The sequence below is a fragment of the Amblyomma maculatum genome, chromosome 11, assembly GCF_055883805.1.
Source record: "Amblyomma maculatum isolate TAMU_Amacu chromosome 11, ASM5588380v1, whole genome shotgun sequence".
Taxonomy (NCBI): Eukaryota; Metazoa; Arthropoda; class Arachnida; order Ixodida; family Ixodidae; genus Amblyomma; species Amblyomma maculatum.
In genome coordinates, this window is record NC_139354.1 from 27,679,292 (window position 1) to 27,694,915 (window position 15,624).

The 15,624-nt window shown below is 43.9% G+C and overlaps 1 protein-coding gene across 2 annotated transcripts in view; it reads left to right on the plus strand.

Annotated features, from left to right (window-relative positions):
• The first annotated feature begins 503 nt into the window (after positions 1-503).
• The window catches only part of whd (carnitine O-palmitoyltransferase whd), a 43,238-nt gene continuing 28,117 nt past the window's right edge, over positions 504-15,624 (plus strand). Inside the window, exons 1-3 of one of the 2 annotated variants that reach the window (XM_084584069.1) lie at positions 504-784; positions 3,260-3,719; positions 14,857-15,086. In XM_084584069.1, the coding sequence (XP_084440195.1) occupies positions 3,279-3,719; positions 14,857-15,086 (671 nt within the window). In that variant the 5' untranslated portion in view covers positions 504-784; positions 3,260-3,278. Of the gene's footprint in view, positions 785-836; positions 1,506-3,259; positions 3,720-14,856; positions 15,087-15,624 lie in introns of those variants that run through there. The other variant, XM_084584070.1, reaches the window with a different exon arrangement.

Below are 15,624 nucleotides of genomic sequence, written 5' to 3' on the forward strand. Positions count from 1 at the left end.
GTGCGATATGAGCAGGTCGCGATTACGAGTCTGCGAGCTCAGTCGGCAGCCCCGAAGTGGTTGCCAGCGAGATCAAAGGTTTTGGCCAGAAACTGCACGTGTATTTCACTACATCACTTGTAAATATCGCAGGTTGCGAACGTGTCTGGTTGACATAGTTTAGTTGGGTTAGTCAAGGTCAACTCCAATTTGGCAATAAAAAAACATTCATTTGCAGACCAATTTAAATTTCGATCTTAACTTTTCTGTCATATTTGCTGCGTCCCGTATTATCAATTGCTGTAACACTAATTTAAATGTTCCCGCCTTCGCATCATTTAATGGTTGATCGCTAAAGTAAACGGCAGACGCAAATACTTCGCGATGCATCAGCGCGTTGCCATAAAGTCGCGGCGAACGAATGGTGATTGAGGAACATAAATCTTAGCTGTCACCGTATACCGCGCGCAGCGGCACGGAAAGGGTTCGTTGTGGAGGTCACTTGTGTTGTGGCGCCCCATAGCGTTGTCAGCTTTGGCGCTGGCGAGGCAACGACGCATGTGTGCTTATTTCCGGGTGCCTTGTGTTTGCTTTGCGCCGCGCAACGAGCCAGCTCTTGCGTGTGCTAACGGCGGCGGCTGCAGCGGTGCATGTGTCGCAGCAGCGTGCTTGGACAGCGCATCCCGCGCCCAGGTGCTACGTTCAGTTCGGCGAGCGCTGTGCAGTGCCGAACACGATCGACCGTCACCGTCTCTTGACGACGTCGGCGTTCCGGCCAGCGCGCGCTACTCCAGCTGTTCGTCCCGTAAGTTGGGCTTTGCCGCCGCACTTCTCCCGAGGATCACGTCGGTATGTGCTGCGTGTGCTGCTCCGCGGCTCTCACGGATGGTCATTCTCTCACCTGCTTCCATCGCGTCCCGTCTACTTTCCCCAGAAAGCGCTCTACTATTTTCTCACGGGATCATCGACTTGGAATCTGGAGAAAAACGTCGGGTGTCGTAAACCGAGCAGATCAATTACGTTCCCGGGCAAGCTAGCGACCTCGTCTACATGTAGGGGTGCAAAAGTGGAGTTGGCCCCGAACGCGCGCTTAATAACAACCTGCATGACGTGTGCGTGGTACTCGTGCTCTTTGGAACGACCGTTCCCGTCACCCTCATTGCATTGTCTCTGCCTCCTCCGAGGGGTCTCTCTACCTTGACTCGTGAACGGCGAGGGCGGAGGGCGTTCATCTACGTAAGCAATGGACGTAAGCGCCGGCCACTATCGCGGGCGCAATCGCGCCGTCGTTTCGGCGAGGGGAGTAGGTCGCTAGCTCGGGCAGCCCTCTCGTCTATCTTCTTGTTTATTTTCCCCTCGCTGCCGAGGAAAACCCGTCAGTTGTCCTCCTCGCTGCCGCTTACAAGGCCGCATTGCCTTTTTGCTTCTCTGGTCGCGTTTCCTTGGCGTGCGTCGCTACTACAGCAGGCCGCCGCCGTGTCTACCTGTGTGTAGTGATCGCTTCCTGCTGCTCTGGGGAGCTAAAGGTGCGTTGGGTCATCAATCCTCTCCTTTTGTTCGGGTTTATTTTTTTTTTCCCACACTTCGTTGATGTTCGTCGGAGACCAAACGTGTCAACCTTCCGCACGCTATGGCCGGTTCCATTTCACGGTCAATGCTCGTCCAGCAGAGCCGACTCAAGCGCAGCCGCGCAGTTTTCTGCGCTTTGAAAGAACTTGAGGAATGAGCCGGACGGTTGTCCGATAGGAGGAAAGAGATGGAGATAAAGCACCTGTTATTACTAGGCAGCGAGCCGAGTATTGATGAGAAGGGGGGACGTTTAATTTCCCGAAGTCTTGTTTTCGTCTGGCCGCCGTGATGTTCCGTGGTGCCGACGGTTCGCGGCTCACGGGCACAGTGACGTGCACTTGACGTTGGTCAAAGGAGTACCACGTGTTGTCCTCCCTCTCCCAAGCGCGCGAAGCTGAAAGTTTGTGGACATGGCGAACAATTAGTTTTTGCTTGCCTGATTCGAACAGAAGCCGTAGAATGCGTTCTCTGCAGCATTGACCTCTGGAAACCGTTCTGTTGGTTTTCGGCCTTGTGTGCAGTGTGTGCGCTTGGCGTTGTGTGTGGCTTTAGTTTGGTCATGTAGTGTCAACAACATTGGCTGTCTCATCAAGGTTTCAGTATGATACCTCTGCCCAGGTAGTGTTTGCACAGTTGTGATATTGCTGCATGGATGCCATATATATGCTATAGCTTTTCTTTATGTGAATGGACTACATGTGGCACTTGTTTTTTGTTTTCAGGCGGAAAACATTGCATGCATGAGGAAAACCAGTGAAAGTACTGCACAATGTGACCTTTATTTGTAGTTCTGTGATCTTTTCGTTTGTAGATTGCCACCGTACAAGTATAGATTTTTAATGCCTTGGCACTGATAAACAAACCAATATGGTTTATAGTTTATCTTATAGGTTTTTCTCAGCATATCGAAATGAGGTGAATTTTCTCACAAGTAGCCTTTTCTTTCCATGAAAAATGCCAACTTAATGTATTTATCATATTCTCGAATGTTATATTTACGGCCAATATTTACTGCCCATTCGTTTCATTCTTTGCATGACAGAGTGCGACAGCATGTTTATTCTTTTGCTACCACGTAGGAATTTAATATTAGAGTGAAGCCCTCTTTTGACTGATGATTGGCACAAAGGACAGGAAAAGCAGACGACACAGGTATTGTTTTTGTCAGCTGTCCCATTCTTCGCACCACTCTAAAATGACGCACAAGCACAACTTTGTAACACTCGTTACAGCTTTCATTTCGATGTATGGCTTGGCTGCAATCGTTTGTGGAGTCACACAGACTCACCGGAGCTCAGTGTTTTCACGGAAGATACTACTCTATGATTCTGGGGTAAACGTGGACTGCCTGTATACACATGGATTTTCTTGAACTCGGGTTCGTTCATACTTGTGTGGGCGCAGGCTCTACTGGCCTTGCTCATCAACTTTACTCTGGTTTTTAGGGACTTGGATTCACTTGCTGAACTCGCATCAGCTTAGACTTGTGTTGGTGCGAGTCGCAGCGGACCAAATGAGTAGACTGATGCTTCCCAAAATGGCACAAATCATCAGCCAAATATTGGCACTATGTTGGCAATGCAATGGCCACATGGTGGGCCGGACATTGACATCATGTTGCCAATATTGGACCAACAAAATGTGCTGTCTGGGTTGCTAGGCTTTTGTGGCGATCAACTGATATATTTGTCGATTGTTTGCTTCTTTGCAGCCGGAGGACCACAGCCACCATGGCGGAAGCTCATCAGGCTGTGGCCTTCAGCTTCACCGTGACCCACGAAGGTGTCAACATCAACTATGATCGTGAAGTGTTGCTGCTTGTGTGGCAGAGTGGCTTGCGGTCGTGGAAAAAGCGCGTCGCTCGCTTTCTGACCAACCTGTACAACGGCGTGTACCCGTCCTCTTACCGGAGCCTCTACCTCTTGCTCTCTATCGTGACGGGGTTCTCACTGCTCGAACGCGATGGTGGATTCACACTGCGGCTGGCGTCTGTGATCTCCAGCCAAAAGACTGCAGCGGGCGCATCGACTGCCCTGCTTCCGCGGTTGGCGGCTAGTGGCGTGACCAGCGTGGTGCTGTGGGTTCTGTGGAGCTTGGCACAGCGATATGCCCTCAAGGGGCTGTTCCTCTACAAGGGATGGATGTATGAGAGCAGGGGAAGTGGCAGCAAGGTACGTTGTTTTATTGTGTCACCCTTTTGAGCTGTGTGGTTTGTGCGGATGTGCATGCTTATCGAAGTTCGGGTTCAGTTGATACACATGTGAGGGAAGAAAAGAAGAAACGCATGTGATAGGTTATTAAAGACCACATGTAGCTCGAATTAGGGGAGGGTTTTTACGGCACTTGATGCTGGCTAGACTGAGGGTTTATTAGGAATAACCAGGACGTTTGATTAACGGTATCATGTCATGTTCAGTGCAGGCTAAGCATTTAGATGCCAGTGGCTAGTTTCTTCTTCCAAAAAAATATGAATCCTTTGTAGCATTGTACGAATTGAATCCTCCCAAGTATTTCTCAAAGCAGTCACAGCATCACCTGCTAGAGACACAGGAGTTCTGTTTTTTGGATTCCTCACTGCAAACCTGCAAACAGTGACCTTCCTGGAATAAGAATCAAAGGTTGTGTGTGTGTGTGTCAACCGATAACAATGATTTTGAATTTTTGCTGTCTATTTATCTTATACGCCCGTGTACTTGACACAATTCTATGATTTCTAGATGGTAAAAATGAATTTAATTATAGATAGCTTTAACTGTGTGGCATAGACTTTCCCCAATGAGTCTTATCGTTTGTTTGAATTTCTGTGCGGTATGGGCTAGAATCAGTGTACTTTTAGGATTTCAGAAATTTTTTCTTAATATATCTGGTCATTACAACGGCATACACAAACTTTTAAAAGTCACGAGCAATATAGGCATCCTAGGCATTTAGGAAACTTGGTGTTCTTTTTGAGCTGAGTGACTTGCTGGTAGTAAAATCACTCTCTTGTTATATTCTGTGCTTTAAACTTCACACAAATTTTCAAATAATTGTGCTAGGTCAAAAATAAGCATAGCAATTATAGTAGGCTACATAGTGTACTGTGTGGGTTTAAGCTTGCTCACTGCCCGAGTCTATATATCCAATGAACTTAACTCTCATGTACCATGTATAATCTTTTCATCACTAGTGAGCAGTGGGCACACGAGGGTTCTGTGCTTCAGCAAATGAGGTGGCAGCTAAATATGCCTGCGTGGCAACAAGGCTTAACCTTACCAAACTTCACTGAACACTGCATTATAGATTTGTTTTTGTGGCTAGGCAGTAAATGTACTTTATCACAGCACGTCCTCTGGCTTTCTTGTTATCACTTTCAATAAAAAACAAGTGTCTGTAGCACCAAGACAGGCTTACTAGTCTTATTTGGTACTCCTCTAGCAGAATTGTTTGTGCGTCTTCTTGCTGGGATGTTAATTTCTATTTTGTGTGAAAATGTTAGAAAAAAAGAAGAGGAAGGGCATTAGTTTCAGGTGTGTGAAGGCTCACGGGATTGTTCAATCCAAACCATCAAGCTCTAGTGAAATGTTATTGTTTTCTTTTTTTGAATAAAACAAAGCAGCACAAGAGAGGAAATATAAGAGGATGGGTGATCTGGGCATGCAGTAGTGTATTGTGATGACTCATTTACTTCCTTCAATATTTATTGTCCCCCTCTGCGCTCCGCTACAAAATGACGTCCCTTACCGTGCCATTACTTTTTCTTTTTTCTCTCCTGCTGTCCTATTCCGTGCGTCATTCTTGTTGGCCTTTTTATTTTTTTTTTTCCACACTTGTACTAAATGCTGTTCCCACAGGGACAACACCTGTGTCGAAATAGGACGCACAACTCTGCCTGCTTTGAATTCAGCTGTATGGCTGGCTGGTTGTGCATGAAGTGCTAGGTGCGTTCGCTGTGGCGTGCTTAACTCATTTTTCCGTCAGCATGGCGGGGTTCTCTTTTTCTTTGCTAGTTTTTGACTTGCTAGAGGGCAACCCTGCCATGCTTCCATAGCTAACAGAAAGCAGAAGTGAGCCACCAATGCATGCGATCTGCATTTTGTATTGGCAAAAGGAAGTTTTATTGACTCTTTCAGTTTTTTTTTTTTTTTTCTTTTTCAAAATGACAGCACTCTAAGCTGCTAGAGAGCAAAAAAAGCTATCCAGGGCATGGTCAATCTACTTGTAATTTTTGCCGAAGAGAAACACTGGATTTCCTAGTGTTGCAGAGCTTTAAATAGGTGATATGGCATTGTTTTGTCCTTGGTTTAAAATTTCCTATAAGCACTGATTAATTAGTTATTTGATGAACTACTTTTACTTTTTCATATCTTGAAATTCCTAGTATATTTAGGAACCTTTCGAAGTGTTTGCTCAAACAGTGATGAAACAGACCTGTACAACTGATGCATTTCCTCAAATTCTACCTGTGCTTGCTTTTGCTGTCACTTGTAACTTCCCTATTCAGCACCGGTATCACAGTGCCTCTCTTCTGAGATTACATAATTTAATAAAATAAAATGTGAGACCCACAAGAAATGGTTTTAAGATGCTGTATGACCAAACTGCATCATACTGCTCACGCAGTGAGTGAAAAAGAAAAAACAGAAAGAACCATATTTGTTGGAATGGTTTTCAGGATGCTTTAGGGATGGTGGGGCTAGTGCATTAGATTCAAATTAATTGTATGACAATTTCGTGCTGTTAAAATGTCTGAAACTTCGTTTGCAATGCCAGATTTCATTACCAGTCAGTGTCAGTTTATGTGCCTATATTTAGTGGCAGATGCTATAGCATATGATTGAGTTATCTTTGGTGCATATGTTTTCAGGTCATTGCATATTGGTTACAGAAAAGGGTGACATCATTTATGAACAAACACGTTTCTTTTACTGACCTGTGATCTTTTTTTTATAAGCTGTTCTCTAAAGTCTTTCTGTAATGAATTTTCTGTCTCGGTTTTTCATATTTAGTCACATTGAAGTTCCTTGACTGCTCTAGAATGCTAGAAAAAAAAAATTGGACAGAACACTGGAATTTAGGTCTCGATGTTTTTTTTGCCGCAGTGGGAAGATTGATGTCTAAAATGTTCGATTCAACAGTTTTGTTAGGAACGGTGTAGAAAAATTTACCGAGAATTTTTCGATCAATGCACGTGTTCATTTTTATGTAGTCCGATACTGGAAACCATGAGCAGCGACCGCGATGACGGCTGGTGGTCAACAAAAAAGACATACTGAAAAAAAAATATAACTTTCGCTTGCCAGACAGTAATCAGACATTTTTTTGTGTAGAGTGGCGCCCTTTTTAGTTTCACACTCAATGCTGTTACGGCACAATAACGTAGGACTCGTCGACGAAAGTTTTAGTAGGCACTATCAAGGCACGGAAGCGCAAACACTGTAGCGCCATCTAGTGGCAAAACCTGAAAGCATACCTCTCGTGGTTCAAAAGGAGGATGGTTTTTATTTAAGGGCGCAGTGGAGAGAGCGCAAAATATAATGAAATATGACTAGCACTCCTAGAAGAAAAAAGAACAATATGCAGTTACGAAAATCGGATATTTTGTTGGCATAGTCACGTGGAGTACTACACTGAAAGTATAGGGTTTCTCCGCTAGATAGTGCCTTGGTTGTCTTTATGCAATTTTCAATGGCAAATTAAAATTGTAAATCCTCTTTTCTTTGGTATTGTAGTGCTTGATCTGTACTATATGAGGCAAGATCTTTTCATCTCCACCCTAATCTCATGACATAATTTTGGCCAGTGTTCTGTCCCTGAAAATCCGAAGGCCTTTCTTCACCTTTTCTGCTCTTCTCTTTGATGCGAGTGATAGCATTCATCACTGTCACTCTCTCCACTATCACTGTCAGCACTATTATCATCGCTATCACTCTCATCTCTATCCCTATTCCTATCATACTGCCATTACTGTCACTCTGGATCTCTATCACTATCATCATTATCACTATCTGTGTACTATCACTATCACTGGTATCATTATGACTTTCTCTATCATTAAATACCATCACTACCTTTACCGTTAGAGGTTTGTCTTCATCATTAACTATAACTGTATAATCTTGTATTATCGATTAACTAACTATATTTAATCATTTACTCTGCACATATCAGATCATGAAGTTTGTGCGCTCATATTTTTGGCAGACACTCCCCGTCTACACCACTCGTGAGCTAAAAAGACTTTCACCTTAAACACTGTTTCACTGTTGCCAGGAAAGGGAGACTGAAGGGAGGGATCGCAATCTCTGCTTATGCTTAAGCTTATCGAAAATCACATACAGGTCGTAAGTTTGCACGTCACCCAGCTTATATGTCTGAATCGCTCTACTGTTCGCAAAGGCTGCTGTACAAAGAATTGTGGTGACAGAGAAATGTCCTCGGGCTGTTGTGTCTTGCTTGTCTTTTGCTGTTTTTGGTGCGTGTGCTCCGTTTCATGATGCACATTGTACCTGCTTAGCGTCAATCCCAACTGAGCAGCTGTAGTACAGCTGTGAGCACAGTCTTTGCTCTGCCAGCAACAACGCAGCAGGCAGCCGGATGTGCCAAGAGACACGAGTGCGCACGCGAATACAGCTAATATAAGAGCTTCTTGTCTGTATGCCACGTGATCCGGGTTTGAAAAAAAGCTTCTTTCAGGCTGCTACAATTTCGTGGATGTTCTGTAACAGCATGCGTGAAACTGAAAGCCGGACAAGTGCATTGCGAGTTTCGTAATTGGCGTTAGTGTTATTTGAATGGGCTGCAAGAGCAAGGTTGAACTAATTAGTACCTCACTCATTGTTTCTGCATGGTGTTTTGATTTGTTGCTTGGTATTTGATTTGCATATACTTAAATTTAGGTTTTGCACGTCTTGAGGATTCAGCCCATGTGGAGTTCTTTTTGTCAGTATGTGTTAGTTTATCGAGTCTCTCAAAGTTTCTCATATTTGAAAGTCATGATGCTGGAAGAATTTTCAAAGTAAATTCCACTTTTTTACTCTGCCGGTACCAACACCTACTTGCTTTACCTAGCTTGCAGCCTTCTGTTAACTTGCATACAACAGAAACTTAAAAAAAACTGTTCGTTCTTGCACATTCTTTTTGCAGAATTGTGCAGAATACAAATTGTCAGTTACCTCATTCAACGACTTTTATCACAGGCATGTTTCGAAACGTGTGAACACGTTTAATGTTTCATTACCATACTTAGGACAGAATCTCAAATTCAGTCCACTGAGAAAGACCAGAGCTTTGTGCTGAACAATGATTGCTCTCAGTCTTGCTCACCTTGATGTGTTTTGAAAACCATAAGCAAGCTGCAAATGCGGCCGCCATGTTTTCAAAGTACTAAAAGGGCATATAACTTCGATAACTTTGTCAACTGCAGCATTACCTGTCGAAAATAAGGTTCACTGAACTGTATGCCCCTTAGCCATTCAACAACAAGTCTTTATCATTCCTGTCATCTCATCATTGTTATAAATTTTTATGAAGCATACCCAGTCAATGCTTCTGGTAAAGTGCGAATGCCTCTATGAAACTGCTTCAGCGAAACAGCCGGAAGCAGTGGCAATACTCACTGCATGGTCACCAGAGAAAAAGAAAAGCTTTTGAGGTAATTATTAGATCATATCATATTTTTCTTCCCGATACCTGTGCAAAGCTTGAAAGATTTTTATTGCGTTGCGCGCAAAAAAAAAAAAGTGCTGGAGTTGATTGCCCTTTCTGGATCTGCTTCATCATTTTTGGCTCGTATAAGCCTTTGTCACTTATTATTCGGTACATGAGGCAGTAGCGTTCTGATGTGTAGACCAGAAAATAACGGAGACTCTGTTGAATGCATTAGCAATAGCCCCTGTTTTCTTATGTATTATTGGTGAGCTATCACTTTTGTGAGGCCTTTGCCTAGGGACACCCGAGACATCCAGTGTATTCATCGAGGGCACAAAGAAAAAAATAAAAAAAAAACCCCTAACATAGGAGTCGTCCTTTCTTTGATCTTATCTCGTGCTAGTGGGGCATTGCGTATCGACACCTTGGGGCCATTGTGACATACTCAGACTGCGTGCCAACCGAGCGAGAGCAGCCTTGGAGTCTATCAAGGTCACTGTATCTTGCACAGACCTTGCTTCGTGCGACTGCAAGAAACATCCCCAGCAGTCTCTTTCTTTTTGTTCACTTTCGCTGGTCCAGACAGCGTTTCTTTTCTCTCTCTCCACCTCTATTTTTCTTTTTTTGGTATTTATCGTCTCTTCTTCCTAGTAGTATCAGAGGGATGCTGGCTGTTTCCCAGTGCTCGTGCTCCACCGCTGTTGCTGTCGCAATCAAATGAGGCACATGTCTGTGTTGCATGAAAAACGGCTCCCCCTTCTTCTCCAGGGCCCTTGCAAATGTTTCCTCGTTTCTCGCAGTAGGGGCAGCTGGATGGATGTGATGAAGGTAGAGGCTTGAGGTAGAGGTAAGCAGGAATTGAATCGAACGCCCTACTGGCTGGCAAGCAAAAGGAGGAAGTGCGATACCTTTTCCTGTTGCCTTTCGTAATTGCTCCCGGAAGGAGCTTGCTGCCCTCCACGTGCGTCCTAGAGGAGCACATGTTTTCCTTCTTAAATATATATATATATATATATTTTTTTTTTTTTTTCACCTTCACTGGTACGTGAGGTATTCTGTGCAGAGGCGAAGACAGCTCTCAGTGAGGAAAAAACAATGGAGCCACTGGGTTGTTAGTAGTCCTGTGTGTGTCTTCATTGTCTGGGGCAGTGTCATTTGTTATGGATGAGTGATCTCTCCCCCGAGCAGTTTCTCTCTCTCTCTCCCCTCTTTCCCGCTCTTCTCCGAGCAGCTTTGTGAGCGGCAGCTGTTTAGAGTCTTGTTTTGAGCCCTGCTTTGTACTGTTTAAGCAGGCAGCTGGATTGCTTAAGCTATGAATACGCTGGGACAAATGTCCGCTAGCTGAAAGGGGTGCTATTATATGAAGTTCGTAGTCTGAATGGAGCCCTGGATGGGAGTGGTGCTCATTTGGGTCCATCGCTAATGAGATCATTAGAGGTCGTCAGTTTCTTGGATCATGGATCATAATGTTTTTTTTTTGTTTGCTTATTTGTTTACTTTTTTGTAGTGAACTTTATTTCAGCAATCACTTTCGCCATTACCGGAAAAAAAAGTTTACTTTCAGCGTACTCTGTGGATATAAAGGAGAAAAAATAAAGTAAATGTTCTAATGTTGCGTGTAATGCAAATATTTGAATTTTTCACCCCTAATGGCCTGCCCATGTGGTGTGGGATGGGACACAAGGCAGCAGCTAGAGAATCAGAAGTATGGTGTAGCTTGAAATAGCACGCAGCTAAGGGTGGACAGGTAATTCAACATTCTTGCAGGAGCAAATGCTGCAAATTGTGTATATTGCTGCTTCAATAAGCGTCTTGATTTCTTCGGAAGGAAAGAAAACTTTAACTGCTTAATTACACCTCATGTGACTGAAGCAGTTTATGGGAAGTTCCAGGTATTTCTTTTGGGTACAAAGACTGGCGTTGGGAATTCTGTAAATATCTTGATAACACAAGCATTGCTTCACCATGCATGCATTTTTTATGATGAATTATGTGTAAGTACAATAATCCGCTAATGTATGTGTTTTTGGAGCAGTTGCTGAAGTTAGACGCCGAAAACTTGTTCCGAGTACTTGCCAAGGTTATGGAAAACTGTTGAACTGCGCTATCGCACTCTCGCTTCTCGTTTCTGCCCACGAGGAAACTCATGAGGAAGCTTTTAAACTGCGCAGGGTCTGCAGCTGAGCTGTACCATGACCGTTCATTCGTAGAAATTTGTGGTTTAGGTGTGAGGAAAATTGGCCCTGTCAGTTAGACTCTGCACTATAGTACCAGTTTTTGCTTGGTTCATTTGCCTTGCTGCTTTTATCTGTAGTTGCTTGATCGTTTTTCTCGTTGGCCACCTTTGCATGACTAGTTTGCCTGGTTCATCACTTGCATAGGTCCACATTTTTCTTTTTGTTTTTTCTGCTTTGGTCCTCTTCATTATTTAGCTTTGCACTATCTATGAGAGATAATTGTGAAAATCTAGATTAATTAAATGGCATACCCAGAGGTACCATCTATATATGAGATACCTCTTCCACAAAGTAAACTATAGTTCCAAGGATCTCTACAAACTATGGTTAAGTTTGCAGTGTCAGGTGCTGGTCATTCTGAAGGTGTTTTGTTTTAAGACAATTTATCCATTTTAAATGCTTTAAGAAAAAAAGAAATTGAGGTGTTTGATACATACTGACCTTCATAACAATTCCTTTGTTTGGCCACCCTTCACTATATATTTGTCATTACTGTTTACTGTCGGTTTACCTTCTTGGTAATCATATATAAGGGGGGGGGGGGGGGGTATCACTGTTTAGACATTAATTTGCTGCCCAGTATTTTGTCTGTATTGTGCTCTAAATCAAACGCTCATTCACTTGTTGGTTGGTTGGTTTATAGGAAGGGAAAGGCGCAGTATCTGTCACACTTGCTCTGTGGACACCTGAACCGCGCCGTAAGGGAAGGGATGAAGGTGGGGGTGAAAGTGGATAGAGAGAAAGGGGGCCGTAGTGGAGGGCTACGGAGTAATTTCGACCACCTGGGGATCTTTAACGTGCGCTGACATCGCACAGCACACGGACGCCGCATCGTTTCGCCTCCATCGAAACGCAGCCGCCGAGGCCGGGACTCGATCCCGGGAACTCCGGCAAAGTAGTCGGGCGTCTTACCACTGCACCACCCCGGCGGGGCCTCATTCACTTGTTCCTACGTATTTTCCTTACTTGCGTTCTTTTTATGTGTTGTGTACAGTTGCTTTCTTTCACCACACATGTTCTCTTGCATTGTCTGAATATTGTAATCAGTTCATTATTTTTTCTGTATATTGTGCATTGCTGCCACTGCTATAGGTGCAAGACATTGTCAGGCCACTTGGCTTTTTATTTTTTTAAAGGAAAATAAATTTTAATTTGGTTGGTTTGGTTTGTGGGGTTTAACGTCCCAAGGCAACTCAGGCTATGAAAGACGCAAGTTTTAATTTGAGAGCACCATTATACATCGCTTATGTCACATACAAGAAATCAGATTTTGTCAATGTAACAGGACTCTAGCATTAAAAACATAAACACCATGTGGTTTACAAGTGCCTACAAATGTTTTCGGAACATGGAAAAAAATAAACATCCAAAATTCTTTGCAAGGCATTCAGGGATGGATTATTCAGGTCCAGACTGTATGCTTTGATCTCTGAGAAATTAATTTTAGTTCTAATTTTTGAATTCTGTAAACTTCTTTGGGCACCTGTACATGCAGTTGTAATACAGTAGTGACTGAGACTGGATTGAAATTCAACTAAGGGGGCTGGATCTGGGGCAGGTGTGCATTTGAAAAACCAACAGATGTTTTAGATTGCTCAAGATTCTGCATTTTTCTGTGCCTCTTGGCACATTTTGCAATTCTTATATTGCACTTTAGCTATTGCCGGGGTGGCGCAGTGGTTACGACGCTCGACTACTGTTCCCAAGGACGCGGGATCGAATCCCGGCCTCGGCGGCAGCTTTTCGGTGGAGGCGAAAAGCAAGGCGTCCGTGTGCTGTGCGATGTCAGTGCACGTTAAAGAACCCCAGGTGGTCGAAATTTCCGGAGTCCTCCACTACGGCGTCTCTCATAGCCTGAGTTGCTTTGGGACGTTAAACCCCACAAACCAACCAACCACCTATTCTAGTTTTTTTAATGACTTCAAAAGTTGCTATTGCATCTACCTAGCCATTGAATAGAGCTCTGAATTTGTATGCCTAAATGGCCACCATTTGTTTTTTGTTTGCTTCTTAGTAGTTAGAACCTTAGAGGTTGGAAGCAAGCTTCTCTGAGTTTATCTGTATGGTACAGCCCCTGTTCCAGAGGCTGCAAGCTATGCCAAAGTGGGCTGCATAGAGAAAAAGTGGTGTGTACTAGTACAGAATCTGAATTACACTTCTACTGCGTATTTTGCATATGTGCCAAGCTCCTTATATATATTTATGCAGTTAGATCGATGTTCATGCACTCCTGAACTATGCTCAAATCACTTCTGGTGTGTGAAACAATGACGAAACATTTGAAGGAAGAAAAGAAGGTACCTTATTGGGAGGTGAAGGAAATGAAAGGACTGTTGTTGACTGTAGTGAACGCCTTTTCTTTCAAAATCATGAAACTAAGGTTCCAGCCCATTTCATGCACTGTTCTTTGCATTTATATTTTTTCTACTGAAACCATTTAGGGAAACCAGGAAAATGTATTCTTTTTTGTGAAGCATACCTTGAACATCTTTTTTAGGTTATTTCAATAAATCCGTTTGAACTGTTTGAGACAGCCATCCCTGTCGAATTCACTACCACAGGAAGTTGCTGTTCTTTGCATCTCCTCAACTGTACATGTACTAGTGTGTTGTAGGCCCATGAGATCCACTGCATCTCAGGCTATGTATGATTGGTCTGATAAAGCCTAGGGGTCTCTCCCTGCCTAGAGTCAGCCTATGTGGTACTTGGTTGCTGCAGCCCAGCCATTTCGCCTCAACATGAGCTCAGACAGAGGGCAGGCCTTTGTGATAATCCTGTGAACAAACAGAGCAGCTCAGTGTTCCAGTTTTGAATGCTTTTGGGGATAACTGGCCATATTTTTGTTTTGTCAAGCTTGGAACCTCTCAATCCCGAAATGCTTGTCATTGCCCATCATGATGGCCGGCACTCCTGTACTGTCAAGGATCGTGATAACCCTGCATATCCAAGATGAACACTGATTTTTCTTACCGATTTATTCAACACCCATTGCTAATCCACATCTTTGACCACCTATGCACTCGACCACACAAAAAGTCAAATGTCTACTTCCTTTTGACCCTCCACTGTGTGCGTCTCGAAGGTTGACCTGCCAGTTTGGCACGTATGTGTGTTAATAGATGAGACAAAACACCCGTTTGTAGGTGATTGCTTTCATGTATGGTTTGGACGTCGTCTAAAAGTAGGCAACCTCGTGAAGCAGCTAGGTGTTAAAAACAGGGTCAACCGATGATGTGCCATATTAGTGGGAGTGCACAGATCAATGACAAACGTGCTTGTGTCAGGTGATGACTCTAGTTGCATGCAGCTGCCTTTATTAGTCAGATCATGTGTGTGTTAGTGTGTTTGGTCTTATCTAGCTTAGCCTTCAGTGCATATTCTTCTCTTCCGCGCATGTATGCCAGTTCATGTAAACTCCCGTCGACCTCTCATTCTCTGCCAGATATCTCTACGGACAAAACTGTGGTTTGGCGCTGTCAAGTTGCTCAAAGGCCGCGATCCGCTGCTGTTTAGTTACCAGTCGACTCTGCCCAAGTTGCCGCTGCCGTCACTCGATGACACCATGCAGCGCTACCTCAAATCGGTGAGGCCACTGCTGGACGATGCAAACTACCAGCGCATGGAGACATTGGCAGCTGAGTTCCGCCATGGCATCGCAGTCAAGTTGCAGCGGTGAGTTTGCTGCTTGCTTTCCTGTTCTAGTTGTAATGGAGTCTTTTAAGTCAGTAATTGCGGTCCTCTTTTGCCCCTCCTTCCCTGTGCCTAATACGTAGTGCAGGCTATATACTTCGTTAATCAAATGCTGATCTCTACTACATAAATTTTCTGCCTCCTAATTCTGTTGAAGCATGTTGTCGCTCGCTTTGTTGAGCCATAGGTTAGCCTGCGGGTGAAAACTGCTTGTAATTTAAAGCTCGATATCATGAATTTTAATTTAACGAAATTCGCGATGTAGCGAACTTCTTTAAAAGGAGTGATTGCCCATTATTTGATATGCTAGTCCATTGCACTAGCCATACACAGGGTCATCACATGTCCAGTTTGTAAACGAATTGTTTCACAAGGCGGCTTCTGGGAAACTGTGGAAATTTGTCTGGCACCTGTAGGAAGCAAACGCGCGTGGGAGACGTTGCCCTGGTTCAGTTCCGCGAGCGGCCATGTGAATAAATGGGATTGTCGTGCGTAATTTTTATATGGGAGTGCGCCTTTT